We start from the raw sequence: 15,806 nt of genomic DNA on the forward strand, positions 1-15,806 counted from the left end.
TATTCACAGACACTTAACTTGCTTCCATATCTTAAATATTGTGAATAATGCTGCAATAAATAGCGGGGTGCCATAATTTTCAGTTAGTGTTTTAGTTTCACTTCAGATCCCAGAAGTATATGGACGTGCTGAATAGTCTGATATTTTTTTCTGCAACTTCTGTGTAATTTCTCATAGTGACAGCTGAATAATATTCCCTCCACACTGGATTCCTTTTCTAAACATTTTTGCCAATGCTTATTATAAAAAAACATTGTATACTTTTGATAGGCCTTTGCCTCTTCTCTTTACATTCATCTCAAAGATATTAGTGTAAGAAGGTGAAAACATTACATATCTTCTATAAACTTTACAGCATCCCCAAATTTCTCAATGTTGTAGACAACTATAATAAAGAGAAGTGATAATTTGGCCCCATTTAAATCAGAGAACTGAAGCACTGGTTATAAAATAATTCAGAGGCACCATATCTTCAACAACATCCATACATTTATTTCACAAATTTTCTTGATTTATTTTTGGTTTATACAATTTCAAGAGTGCATGTCTGTACCTCATTTGGTACCTATTTTTAGGTATCTTAAAAATAGAAAAAAAAACCAAGAAACTCTAGCCCTTAATCCAAACTTCTAAAGTCAATAACTTGAAAGATTTGTTTTCTAGCAAAGCCTTATCATCTGCAAGAAGCAAAGATAACCTAATCCACAGTTATACAAGTATTATTTTAAAATGCCATCTGATTGTGAGTATCATAAACAATGCCCTATGTTTATTTCATGACGAATAGTCCTCAAAATAGCCCTCTCCAGCAATATGTTATCCTTTTATCAAAATATAAAGGCTAGAAATGCTCTTTCATATCTTAGAGTTTCAAGTTCACCCTGCAGCCAATAGAAAGCGAGGGATTTTCACTGAAATGCCCTCCAGCAGTTTGTATGCAGATGGCAAAGCATACTCACTTTCTTACCCAAGCCGAAGCGCAAATTAAGGCTTCATGACAGAGACTGATGCAAAACTAATGTGCGTTATCAGTGAGTTTGTGTTTTTCAGGTGGGACACAGGAAAAAGTGTCACCGTCAAAATAGCATTGAGTCACATGCTTCTAAGCACTCGTTCAATAGACAGCCAGTTGCAACCTGCATTTTACTTGGGTGCTGCAGTGTTTCATAGCTTGGCTTGGGTGAACCTTATAAATCTCTTTGCTGCTTTCCTCCTAGGTAGAATAAAGAGAAGGAACAGTGAAATCTAAGGGGAATTGTGCGTTTAGACACCACAGGGGTTATTCCATTTTTGCTATATAAAAGAAATCTTGGTATAGCCCAGCCTCTGAGGGTCTAAAGGAGCAGAGGCAAAGCAAGATGCCTCTTAGTTGCAGTACAGAGCCATGTTCTCTGCTGGGAGCCCTTCAACTAGAGCAGAGCAATCTTCAAGGGACGTTGTACAGAGATCTGTCTCCATCTCCTTTTTTTCCCCCTCAGATGATTCTGTTGGACTTCTTACGTCCTTGCGGAGAGGCAGGTCAGCAAATGACTCAGATCGCCCAGCTTCTGGCAAAGAGGAGCTTGCTAAAGAAATTCATACAGAAATCTAGTTTAGTTTGCATGCAGAGTGAGGCCGATGTATGTACATACTGCTCAGAAAACTCACACAATCTTATAGGCAATAGCCCAATTTAGAAGGCATTTAGGAATGAATTTGTTCAAATATTGTTTGTGCTTTCCAGCCTCGCTAGCATGCAGAGTTTGGCCACTTGTGTGCTTTATTATGACACTAGACTTGTGATTTAGGCTACTTTCATGGTAAGCAATTAAGACTTACCGATTTCCACTGAAATCACGATCTTGATGATGATTCAATTACTGGCAATTCATCACAGGGGGTTGTAAGGACTTGCTCAGATGTTGCAGAATGATTTGGTATTTGCTGCATGGAATAGCTCTCTTCCAGCCCCTGATGTGGAATTGAAATCACTACAAAATAGACAGCGAAACATATACATAATAAATTTTTACCAAATTGGATTTGAAGTTAACAAACATTACAGTGAAAAAATTATTTTAGAAACATTTGCAAGATTTTGAAAACTGAATTATTCATCCTTATTCACAAGCTTGCTTGTCATTCTATCCCTTCCTTCCTTTGTTCTTTTTTTCTTTCTTTATTTCCTTTCTTTTCTTCCTCCCTCCCTCCCTCCCTCTCTCCCTCCCTCCCTCCCTCCCTTCCTTCCTTCCTTCCTTCCTTCCTTCCTTCCTTCCTTCCTTCCTTCCTTCCTTCCTTCCTTCCCTTGCCTGCTTGCTTTTGGCCACATCAGCAACATCAGGGTGAGGGTCGCCTTCCCAGGACAGTGTTCACAGGTCATGCTCTGTGATGCTCAAGTCCTCCCATATGCAATGCACACTTTCCTTTTTTCTTACTCCTATAATTTATCTCCAGTCCTTCAAGTTAAGGGACCCAGCACCTGGTCATCCAGGAAGCACTCAGCTGCTTAGGAGCTCTGCTGCTATGCCCAGGCCCACCCCACTGCTGAGTCCCTTATAATCCCTTGGCTATTCTATCCCATCATCTCACCTCTTCTTAGAACTGAAATTCCATCCAGCTGAGTCATTTCTCAAATATATTCACTAGCACATTCAAAATGACTGATGACTATCCATCACTCACTGCTTTGTGATATTCAAAGCTTAGATTGATTCTTCAAGTCTTTCCCATTTCTCCCGTCCATGCCTTGAACCAAAGTGCTCTCCCTTTTTAAAAAAATTAATTCATTTATTTTATTATTATTATTATTATTATTATTATTGCCTTTTGGGTCACACCCAACAATGCATAGGAATTACTCCTGGCTCAGGCACTCAGGAATTACTCCTGGCGAGGCTGGAGGGACCATATGGGATGCTGGGAATTGAACCTGGGTCGGCCATGTGCAAGGCAAACACCCTACTCACTGTGCTATTGCTCCAGCCCCAGAGCTCTCCCTTTTGTACTTCTGCCTAAACTTTTTGATCGCCTCATGTTGTCTTTATCTCCTGGGAGGAGGAAAAAAAAATCTATGTTCTCTCCAATGTGTTAAATATTCAAATATTTGCTAAGTGCCTGATGCCCTCTTTCTGTTCTTTTTCAGTAGCACCGCCCCCCTATAGTTACGACCAGGAGATGGAATATTGTGCGGACTTGCCTCCTCCATACTCCCCCGCTCCTCAGGCCACAGCGCAGCGTTCTCCACCTCCTCCTTATCCTGGAAATTCACGGAAGTAATCCTTCTCTCCAGAGCCGCACATGTGCAAATCAGAGCCCTGGAGGGGATTAAAATGCCGCAACTCAGAAACAGAGAGGGAAGGACAGCTGTAAGGAATACTTGGCTCCATTAAACAATATGCTGAGAAGAATGTTCAGGCTAAGAAACACAGTGTTTCTACTCAGAGCTAACCTCATCTGGAGTATTTTATGTGCTTGGATGGGAATACATTGAAGAATCTCGGGATCCGCAAAAGCACAAAGAACTGTAATGAAATAGACCCCAGAAAAGTCTGGAAAACACATTGCTTAAGAAAATTATACCATCGATCCTTTGACTCTGGAAGTGAGAAGATCCAAGAGTATAGACTAAACAACATAAAGAAATAGCAATCTTCTGTGTTGTTTTAACAGTAATGATGAGAATTGTTCTTTCCTTCACTCACGAATTAATCCAGATCCAGTGCCGGGGTGCCCATTCTGTGTTTTATGCTCTTTGAAGCACTAGGATGGAAGTTACAGGAAGGGAATTTTGGTTTCACCATAAGGAGTAATTGAAACTTTTTTTTTTGGTCACTAGGACGCTTTGTGAAGACCCCAAAATAGAACTTAGAAGACTGTCAGGCAGAAAGATGTTCTAGAAGGGATAGGTAAATGAAATGTAAGTAGACTCCATGGGTTCCAGTTCTGCTAATGTTTTAGGTAGATGTAAGATGCAGTTCTGTATCTCTAGGAATAAAAACAACAGGAAAAGTTGAAGACTATTTAACTGGAGACTTAGAGGAGAATCAGAAGTACTTTAATAGCTGCATGAAGCTAAGAATCCTTCAGCGCTACTGCTAGCTAAAAATCATGACTTTATTTAGAATATTAGTAGAATATAAATTTATTTAGAATAAAAATCATGACTTTATTTAGAATATAGGGGTTATTCCAAATGTGAACCAAAAAACGAAGTTCCACCAACACCAAATTTACCGCCTTGGATTAAAAGATAAGAAGCCAAATATCCCCATGAGACCTTCCTTCATAAAGTAAAATCTCAGAACTTGACCATGAAATATATTGCAGCTTACAAAAGAGAAGAATGAAAAGAGAAATTTGAATTCTCTTCTGTAGAATTCTATTTGCATGTAACTTAAAGTTTGTTTTACTTTTGTACTATCTTAAATCATTGCTATACAGTTAATGAACAAGTTAAGATATTGACATCAAATTGATGCCTTTTGCCAAAATTCCAATTTTATGACGTGCCTTCCTTTAGGTGTGAACAGCTTTTAATAACTGATTCCACTGTGCCATATTTTGCTGCAAGTGCCCTTCACATTTATATTTTCATACGAGTACTTTTTAATATATTCAAAATTATACATTGAACAAAAATTGGAAACAAATGACCAAATATTTTTGTCACATTGCAATTCAAACTTTTTAATCAAGCATCATCATAATAATTCAGTGAAATTACAAAGAGATGCTAAGAAATTTACTGAATAAAACATATAAATGTCTTTAGGTATAAATTATGTTTTCCTTACTTTGCAGTTACAAATCTTACTAGTTAGGCAGTATATTTTACTTTTAAATGCATTGATCTGATAGAAATACAGTCTAAATGCCAAAGAGATCTAAAAGTTAGGTATATTTTAAATGGCTTACATGATTTTTCAGGCATAGATTATTTTCTCGAGAAGACACAAAGTATCCCAGACTTTCAGCCTATTCTAGTGACTGAGACTTTAGCACAATTTAAGAGTCCATATGCTTTAATTTATCTCTGTTCTGCAAATGAGTAGACCAATTACACTGTAGCTATGCAACTCGAGTGCCAGGCTCTCTGTGAATTTCAGAATGTTGGTTGTAAATGCAGCATATATTCCTTGAGGAAAAGAATGGAGAGAAAAACAAAAAGAACAGTGGGAATTGAATCATTATCATCTTTGCTGTCAGTAAATATCCATCATGTTCTTCTGTTTCTGTAAACATTTGCCATATTGGAGCCATTTCGGTCCATATCATCTCTTTTCTTTGAATTGTTTTATGGCCTCCCTCAAGGTATATCACAAACCCATAGAGCTACAATAGATAAATCTTTTTGCTATTTGTATTGAATGTCACAATACCAAAAAAGTACACATTTTTCAGTATAGATATTTGGAGTTCAGTGATGATTTTTGTAGGAAATTTATCTTGAGGGAAAATATATATGATGTGAAAACTTCAGATTATAGTTATTTAAGAACTAATGTATTTGCTGGGGCCAAAAATTTTACAGAAAAAATAAAAATTGTAACAGGAATTATATCTTGATTGTCTTATATCCTTTGTGGCACCCTTTATGCTCATTTGGTTAGTCTCATTCTTTTGTAAGGAAAGACAGTACTGAAGCCAGAAATTTTATTTCCAGACCTATCTTGTGTCGTAAGGAAGAGCATTTCCTGTCTATAAAACTATCTCTTTTATCTCTGTAAAACTTTCTGCTCTGAAATATATAACATAATCAGCTCCATTAAGTTTTGTGAAAATTCCATGAACACATGCAAAAGTCTGCGTTTAAAGATTTTTTAAAATATTGTTTTATTAAAAAACCAAAAGAATGACTTGGAACAGCAGGTAGGACATTTGTCTTGCAAGGAGACAACTCAGGTTCAATGACCAGCACCCCAGAGGATCCCCCAAGTCCACCAGGAGTGATCCCTGAGCACAGCTAGTTGTGGCAAAAATGAATAAAAATTTAAAGAATTATCTAAGCATGAAAGCCCCTGAAACAATACTGCTCACACATTAGCCACCAGTTGCATATGGTTATTTAGTCAAGTGCATTCAACTAAATAAAATTTCAGTTCTTCATACTCACTAGTCATAATTCAAAGGCTGCCTTGCTTAATGTGGCTGGTGGCTATTTTCCTGTCAAGTGTGACTCCTAAAGCCCTGTGGAAAATGCAGTAAGATTGCAGGAGAAAGGTGAAGCTCCTACAGGCCAGCTTAAACAGAAAACAAAGTATGGACTTTGCCAGTTAATTACAAAGTCCTTTACAAATGTGGGTAAAGGACCAGGATTGTCCAGCTCAGACCTGCATGAGAACCACCCACAATGAAAAAGAGGCCCACGGGATCTCCTCAAGGTCAAGAGTGAGGCAGCTGTAATGAGAGCTAAAGGATTGAGTAGAAAAGAGGCCTTGGAATCAATCTAGGAGCAGGTGAGACTGGCCACATCCTGTTCTCAGAGCCTAATGGATTCTACAGTTGTTCTGCTCACGTCTGGAACTTTCTACTGCTACATTGAGGCTGTAGGCCATGCACGTTTTCCTAAGGGATAATCTTGTTCCCACTGCCAAATATAAGCAGCACTCCCACTCTCACCTCCCATCTTCTTGGTTATCCAAAACCATTTCGATAACTTTTGGTTGCGGAGTTCAGCTACCTCGTGAACCCATCCAATAGTGGAGCTCTGGGTACTATTGCTTTCATTTCTTAATTAAAATAACCTAACACAACTACATCAAAGTTACACGGTCCCCTTAGTCATCACTGTAGAATCCTCTTCGTTCTGCTGGATGCCTAATCAAAACCTGGTAGAAATATCACTGTATCACTGTCATCACTGTCAATGTCACTGTCATCCTGTTGTTCATCGATTTACTCGATGTACACCAGTAATGTCTCTATTCCACCCAGCCCTGAGATTTTAGCAGCTTCTCCTTACTTGTCTTTCCCAACGATTGAAGTCTCTTTCAGATTCAAGGGAATGAGCCCTGTCATTACTGTTTTTGGCATATCGAATATGCCACGGGGCTCTGCCCATGTGGGCAGGATTCTCTCAGTAGCTTGCCGGGCTCTCCCAGGGATATATATATATATATATATTGCTTCCAAAATATATAAATAACACCATGCTCTCCAGAATGGTACAATGATGATACAATGATGATAAATACTAGACCTACATCTGTCTTAAAGATCCTAATGAGTTGGTGATTCAGACAAAAACATGCATATATATGTGTGTGTGTGTATGTGTGTGTGTTTGCGTGTGTATCTATATATACATACACATTTACATATAAATTCACATATATACACCTTTTAATGTATCCATATACACCTTTTTAAATTATTTTTTATTAAATCACAGTGAGATACACAGTTAAAGTTGTTCATTTTTGAGTTTCAGTCATACAATGTTTTATCATCCATCACTTCACCAGCATATATTTCCCACCACCAATGCACCAATGTCCTCAGTTTCATTCCCACCCCCTCTCCCCAGCCTGCTTCTATGGCAGGCACTTTTCTTCTCTCTCTCTGTCTTTCTCTGTTTCTCTCTCTCTGTGTCTCGGCCTCTGTCTCTGTCTCTCTCTCTCCTCTCTTTCTCTTTTTCTTTCTCTTTCTCTCTCTCTCTTTCCTTTTGCACATTATGACTTGCAATGCAGGTACTAAGAGGTTATCATGATTGTCCCTTTACCTACATTCAGCACTCAGCTCTTGTTCAGAGTGATCATTTCCAACTACCCTTGCCATAGTGGTCCCTTCTCTATCCTCTCTCCACCACCACTTGTGGCAAGCTTCCAACCAAGCTCCTGGCCCTTGTTTCTACTGCCCTTGGTATTATTAGTCTTGCAGTGTACTTTATATCCCACAAATGAGTCCAATCCTTCTATGTCTGACCCTCTCCCTGACTCATTTCCCTCAGCATGATATTTTCCATGTCCTTCCATTTACAAGAAAATTTCATGATTTCTTTTTTTCTGATATACACCTATTTTCTTCCAACCTTTATTCCTTCACTTCCAAGCCTGACTTCCTCTAATAATAATTTGCTACCCATTGCTGCGGATAAAAAATTATCTGGGTATGTATAGCAGGGTCCTTTGACTTAGGGACTTTCACAGGGTACAAGACATCTCTGTGCAACTGAGTAAGAGTCTGTTTCCAAACTGACTCGCTGTGTATGAGCCAAAATAGCCCTCCAAAAAAGAACCTCTCCACTGGGCAAAGTATTTTAACTTGCATCCCTGGACCAACAAATCAATGATAGAGGTAATAAATGTTAGTGCAAGAGAGGGGTCTCAGACTTTAAGATCTAATCTTAGGCATGACAAATCATCTTTTTTTGGCCATAGTCTTCTATTCTTGAGAATTTTATCACTAGATAAAAGCTGCAGAAAATGAAGGATTACATGTGGGCATAAAATTTATGAACTGGAGAACATTAAGAATCATGCTAATGTTACTTGAACCATTAGTCAACTTCCATAGCAGGGATATTTGATCCCATTCTTTTAAATCACATAGCTTGGAGATTAGACACCCTTCACTCTAAGAGGAATGAACCAACTCAACAGCTGAAAGAATTCCAGGGTTATGTTAAACTGTGATCAAATTGCTTTCATTAAAATGGGATGGAAAAGAGTTGGCAACCTCGAAAAACTATGATAATTGGGCAAGTTTCATATTCCGAAGGAATTTTTAGGAGACATGTATCTGTTATTCACATTTCATTTATGCACTGTGCAAAAAACACATAAATTTTGGCAGAGAATGAGGTTTACCTCATACCACATACCTTATGGACAAGTATTAACATGGTCCCAGTTCTAACTTTTGTTCAACTCTGTTCCAAGATATTCAATCTTCGTCAAGAAAAGAATTTCAAAACATGTTTCTAGATTAATGTTCAGAGAATCAAGTTGCTGCCTAACCTAATCCTAAACACCTTCACTAAAAGTGGAAAAATTCAAAGAAACTATAGAAATACGTGCTCCAGAATATTTGCCCTCTCTGGAACCATTAAGAAATAATTGGTTTTAAAATATGGCTTAGAGTTATGTACTTTGATTTCTGTTTCCTTTCTGCTTTTCCTTTTCAACACCAGTTGACAGAAGCTTTTGAGCATCTACCAGTTCCTCAAGTGAAGTGGAAGTAAAATAATCATTTTCTGAGTTGCACTTGGTCATAGATAATAATTGAATAATATATCTCACATTGTCTTGAAGGTCTAAAAGTTTGATCATTTATTTTCTGACTGAAATACACAGAGAATCAATTGAGCAGACTCTCCTACCTTTGTATCTTACTATAAACGATAGTCTTGATTATCCCATATCTTGTACATTATCTTCTCTGTACATCCCAGTGACTTGAAAAGCCATTGGGTGGATTAAGTCATTAGAATGCAAGTTCTCCTACCTTGTCTGTGAACATATTTGAAAAATTGCCCCTGGATCTCTCAGTCTACACAACACAGACACCACATCACCTTGCCTGGGGATAGTCATTTGCTTCTTCTATGGAACTCTTCATAATTTCCAGAAGTAGCAAAGAATACATGCTTATCTTTCCAGATATAACTAAAGGACCAATCTATGATGAGGAAAGGCCTGATAATTTTAGCAGTCATTATTTTTACACAATGCTGTCCTTTTTGAACTTATTTTGCATCTCCTTGATCCCATGTCACAGGTTTATTGAATATATCTCTTTCCCCCATGACTCAATGAGTACTATGATTTTTCTTTGTTTGGGGGTCAGATCCTGTTGTGCTAGGGCCTTGTTTCTGGTGCTGTGCTCAGGGATGACTCCTGGAACTTGGGGAACCAAATATGGTGCTATGGATTGAACCTAAGTTGGCCTCATGCAAGGCAGGCAATCTAACTGCTTTACTATCTCTTTGGCCCATAGATCTTTGAAAGCATGAAATGTCTTTTATACTTCCCTTTCCTGCTCCCCATAAGGGTATCTCTAGGCGATTTGGAACATGAAGTAAATATATCTAGTCATAAAATAAAATTTAGCAATAAAAAATAATGGAATAACTAAGAATTAGAGGGGAAAGATGAGTGTGGCTTGTGTAAGAGGGTCTGTCAGAGAGTGAAGAAATGGCTGCTTTATTGACATTTTTATTGAAGATGAATATCAGTCCAGACACAGGTGTGTTGTTAGTAAGCGTAGGGTTAGAACATGTCTGCTCAAGTCTGTGAGCGTACCATGATTCACTCAGTGAGAACATGACAACACACCAGTTGGGGAGAAACAGTTTTATAATTCTTCAAATTAAAATTGAGATTCTATTATGTAGAAAGCAAACCAAACAAACATCAGGAAGGAATTGACTCATAAATAACATTTTTGTAGTGTGCATTCTAATGTAGACTTTAGTTGCTTTATCCAAAGTCTCTGCTATAGGCATTTTTTATTAAAATAAGATTTCATAGTTGTCACATTGCCACTTTTTTCAGTACATGTTGAAAAGAAGTAATTCATATTATAAAGTTTCATTGTATTCCAAAAAGAAACAAAAGTACCAAAATTGGCTGAAAATAGATGATAGAAAGGCCACAAGCTTCTGCATTATTATTATTTAATATATAGGACATTTTATCCAGATGTGAAAATTGGTAGTACCTTGTAAAATGATTGACTTTTGATGGACACATTCCTAGAAATAAGTTACCTTAAATTACCATAACAACAATAGTTTGATGGTTTTCTTTGGTTTGGTTTTGCTCTTTGTGTTTATCTCTGTGAGTGAGCTTGTGTGTGAGTTTGTGTCTGTGTGTCCTTAAAAAAAGTTATCTTAAACTATCAGAATAACAATTGTTTGATGGCTTTCTTTGGTTTGATTTTGCTCTTTGTGTCTCTATGATTGAGTGTGTGTGTGTGTGTGTGTGTGTGTGTGTGTGTGCATGTGTGTGTGCAAAGCTCGATTCTCTCTCTAACTTTCAACTCCATAGTGTGGACTTTATTACTGTTTCTCATTTTACAGGCTTAGGAGCTGTCAACATATCACTTCCTAGTCATCAAAAAATGCGTATCTCCATGCCAGTGAGATAGTACAGTGTTCAAGACACCTGCATTACATGTAGCAGCCACCATTCGACACCTGGCCCTACTTTGTCCCTACCAGCACTGCTAAGTGTAGCTACAGAGGCCCCCAAGCACAACCAGGTTGCTGGGTGTATTCTTTGACATAACAGAGTCCAGAAACACTGCATTTCAGGCCCTTGCATAAATTGCTGAGGATCTCATGAGTGGAAACTGAAGTCAGCCCATCCACTCAAAAAAGAAAATAAAAATTTTCAGTGAGAATGACCTTTAATCCTGCAAAGGAAGATGCCCCTATTTACTCTGGTCAGGCTACCTGTGACAATATTGGAACGATCACAGAAGCTGCCCTTCCATGGCTTGAGTTCAAGAGGATGATTATTATGTGTTTGAACAATCTTAATGACTCATGTCCTTCTGTTGCAATTCATCATTCAGCCTCCATCAGTTCCAGTTTTTATGTACACCATGAATGAGATGGAGAGTGAAAGGCCCTTTTTATCTCTGTTACAGCACCTGGTCCCAGCAGACACCTTCACTCGATTATTTCTGAAGTCATGGCTTTCAACTGCACAAAACCACTGTGAATTTTCCATCTTACTATTTCCATTTAACCAGGAGAGAGTCTGAGTTAATATTTATGGGAAAAGGACAAAGGACAGAGACATTGACAAAATGGTGTGAACTTCTAGCTAATTTGGAAGAGACAGTCATGAATGTTGGCTAGCATGAATGAACCTGCAGAAAAATATCTGCTTTGAAGATATTTATGTCTTCCTATGGAGCTAGGTATTTCACTTTCTGTTATCATATTTAGAGGCTGAAAATCTCTGCAGTATTTTTTGGAAAATACACACAAGCAATAAGATATTAAACTTGACAAAGTGATGGTCTGGGTAGAGAAGAATTTTTAGATGAGAAAATGGACCCTGCAAATGTAGATCAGTAGTAGAGCAATTGCCTTGCATTTGTTAGAGCCTGGGTTCAATCCCCTACACCTAAATAAATAATATGAGAAAAGGCCAATAGTACTTTGCCAGGTTTCTCTGCATTCACAGCATAACACTATAGTAATTAAGAAATAAACTAGTTTTTGCCCAACACAAAGCTCAGTGAGCAAGAAGGTCAAATATTTATGAATTCTCTCTTCCCCCAGGCCATCATGGTCTCATAAATGATGTTTCTCTATCTTTGACCTCATTTGCTACTATGGGATTTCTAAACTCCCACGAACTACAACTTATACTCATAATACTCATATCGGGTCGGCCTGGAGCGATAGCTCAAATGGGGGAGTGCAGTTTTGTATGCCGAAGACTGGGGTTCCATTCCCATTACTATATGTTTCCCCTGTGCACTACAGATTGTGGCCCTACATCTCTCTCCCTAGAAAAATTACACTGGGTCCCCAGAAAGTATTAAGGATATTTTTTATGGTCTCTTGGTTACTGATTTTTCAGTTCTGGGTCTTCCAGTCTCTTTACTGCTAGCTCCTCTATATGGATATTATGTGCTAGACTTTTGCCAACAAATAGATTAAGGTTCACTGAGCACTATCATGCTGCCAAGGACCATTATTAAGATCTATGAGTCGATTGGCTGTGCCCAGCCACCAGAATTGCTGTTACCGCAGGAACCTCTTTGTTGCAATGCCATGGTCCATCCTGTTTGTGAAAGTTATCGGTTCCAGTTGCCAATGGAATTAAGACACACTGAGATACGGGCCCCTGACAAAATGTTTCCAGTATGCTAGATATTGCTAAGGACCCTCCAAACTTCTTCAAAAAACCAAAAAAACCTTTGCATGCTAAGTTTAATATTCTTTTTCTCTTAATGATGACATTATTATGATTGTTCTGGTTCGGGGTCCACAGCAAGCAGTGAACAGGACTTACTCCTGGTTCTGAGCTCAGCAATGACTTCTGGCATTGTTTGTGAGACCATATGTGGTCCCGGGCATGAAATCCAGATCGAAAGCATGCAAGGCAACCACCCACTGTGCTATCACACTAGCACTTAACTTTATTATTATTATTTGTCATTAACTGGAAGAACAATTGTACCGCCCCACATTTCTACTGATTTAAAGATACAACAGATAAGAGCAAAAAGGATGAAATATATGCTTACATATAATGACTTTTGAGCAATTATACAGCATAATAAAAGATACTTTAAGGTTTTGGGTAAACTGTAAAATAAAGACAAAAAAGTAAAAGAACCATTTGCATTAAGTATCTTTGTACTTCATAGATCTGCTTTGCCCCTCCAGATCTAGTTTCTACCTTCTCCCATCTACTGCTATTCCCTGGAGCCTGAACAGCAGGGCTTAGATAAGCCAGTTTGTCAGCCATCGGGCTTTGGGTTGAGTCAAGCTAATCTGAAGCTCACCCAGAACAGCAAAAGAAAATAGAACTATGAAGATAGAATATTTATTGGGGCAGTGTATTTGGGTTGAATACCCCAGACAAAGGCCTTCATTCTGGTGAAATGCCTTTTTCAAATAGATTTACTCTTAGATCCTTCCTCTGACTCTTCAAACCCAACGCTGGTAAACTTCCCCATTAACAGGAATGTGGGAGTACTGTGCTGTCTCCTTTATTTTCTTGTATTCCACCCACACATTTCATTAAGCTCTTCAAATTACTCAGTTTGAGTGTGCCATTTGTTTCTTGTCCTGATTGAAGCACTCATTCTACTAAAAAACAAAAATATGTATATAAGTCACTTAGTATATTACTATAAACTGGACTGTCTTCTCTATTGTCCTCGGTTTTAATAATATGCATATTTTAGAGAAAAAGGTAGAAGTGTAAATCTCTCTACTCAGTTCTTCCACTAGCCAATGATGGCTTCTCTAGGGCCTCTATTGTCTCAGGAGCAAGATGAGGACATCAGACTACACCATCTTTTAAGATTGTTTCTAGATCTTCAATTCCCTAATAAATGACTTCATGGAAACTTTCACTACCTCCACTACCCAGCCGTCGCCATGCTCCAAGCCGCTTTCCGGACACTCGGGCCCATACTCATGCACGAGTAAAGCCTCACAGAAGCAGGTAAGTGGAACTCTGCGACCTTGAACTCAAGAGGATTCCAGGATCAACCACGAACAGAGATCCTCTGCCTGTTCACACCAATCTCCTGCGACCCAGGGATCACACCCAGAAGACCCACCTTGCCGGAGCCAGATAAATACCAAACCAAACAATCTCCACTACTTCCACTACCCAGCCACCGCCACACTTCAGGTCACTTTCTGAACACATCATAAGACACTTAATACCGATCTTCCAAGATTACCACACCATATTTTATGGGGTTCAAATATGGTTTAAACCATGGGAACACCTGCAAGGGTGAGTAGAGGTCACCCTAAAAGCTTATATCCCTCTCAGAGAGCCTAGCAAGCTACTGAGAGTATTCCGCCCACATGGCAGAGCCTTGCAAGCTATCTGTGGCATCTTCAATATGCCAAAACCAGTAAATACAATGGGTCTCATTCCCCTGACCCTGAAAGAGCACAATATGGCAGTGTTAAGAAGGATGACGAATGAGAGGCAGATAAAATCTCAGGGCCAACTAGGCTAAAAAAAACAAAGAAGGACAAAAATGACTGTTTGTACTTTCAATGCACATATGCTGGCATCATAGAGAACCTGATGGTGCAAGCGTGAAAGATCAAGTACAACATCATTGCTCTGACCGAGACGAGAAGGCATCAATGACATCACGCCGTTTTAAACACTGCAGAAGAGCTATTACTCAGAACAGGTGACAAAAGAGGTGTCAGTGGTGTCAGTGTCCTGGTCAACACAAACTTGGTCATGAGCATTCATTTATTCGAATGCCTAACAAACCAAATCGGATGATTACACTTGAATAGATGTGGCTCACTGCCAGCAGTTTCTATCTTCATTGTCTACACACCAACATCCAATTATGATGAAGAATAAATTGAGAAGTTCTACATGGAGCTGGAGAAGTTCTATAAAGAAGACAACTCCTTCTATAAGATCATTGTTGGTGATTTTAATCCAAGATATCACCGAGAAGATCAGCTGAAGAACTCCACATCGGGATCCATGGCCTAGAATGGAATGAACAAGGTGAGAGACTATCTGAGTTCATCATGTCAACCAAAACCATCCATAGTAACTCACAGTTCCAGAAGGCCGAATCTAAACGTTGGATATAGGGGTCTCCCGGTGGACAGTTCCACAACAAAATTGACCACATCATATTCAATTGATGGTTTTGCCTGACCAATGTTGCAGTTGTCCCAAAATTCCAAAAGGGATCGGACCACTCTCTCCTTTGTGAAAAAGTCTACTTCACAGAGTGGGGAGAAGAGCTGCAAAGTTTAAGAAGATAACTCCCAAAACAACCACCAACTTTGGCACTATTGCGGCAATGTGGGAAGATGCTGTAATTGACAACATTGATGAAGAATACAATCGACTGGTTCAGCACCTGAGAGAGAGATAGCCACAAAAAAAGGCCTATCTTCAAAAACTCTTAAGCTCATTCACCAATGTTTCTGGGCTCAAGCTTCAGGCAACTGCAAGCAAATGCCTGAGTTCACAAAGCAGTGCAGAGAAGCAATAAAGGAAGACCTCAAAGAGAGAAGAGCAGCAGTGCTGGCAGATGTGGCAGAAGTAGGGAAAAGCATTTGTAATGCCCACCTATCCTTCGCCAACTACAAGACCAAGATGACTGCCCTTCAACGTCCTCATGGATCTACCACA

General features: G+C 38.9%; 1 protein-coding gene across 2 annotated transcripts in view; it reads left to right on the plus strand.

Annotated features, from left to right (window-relative positions):
* The window catches only part of CYYR1 (cysteine and tyrosine rich 1), a 117,808-nt gene extending 112,270 nt beyond the window's left edge, over nucleotides 1–5,538 (plus strand). The window contains exon 4 of one of the 2 annotated variants that reach the window (XM_056109285.1): nucleotides 3,122–5,538. In XM_056109285.1, the coding sequence (XP_055965260.1) occupies nucleotides 3,122–3,255 (134 nt within the window). In that variant the 3' untranslated portion in view covers nucleotides 3,256–5,538. The remainder of the gene's footprint in view (nucleotides 1–3,121) is intronic. The other variant, XM_056109286.1, reaches the window with a different exon arrangement.
* The last annotated feature ends 10,268 nt before the right edge of the window (nucleotides 5,539–15,806 follow it).

Source organism: Sorex fumeus, unplaced genomic scaffold (assembly GCF_029834395.1).
Source record: "Sorex fumeus unplaced genomic scaffold, SorFum_2.1 ptg000265l, whole genome shotgun sequence".
NCBI lineage: Eukaryota > Metazoa > Chordata > Mammalia > Eulipotyphla > Soricidae > Sorex > Sorex fumeus.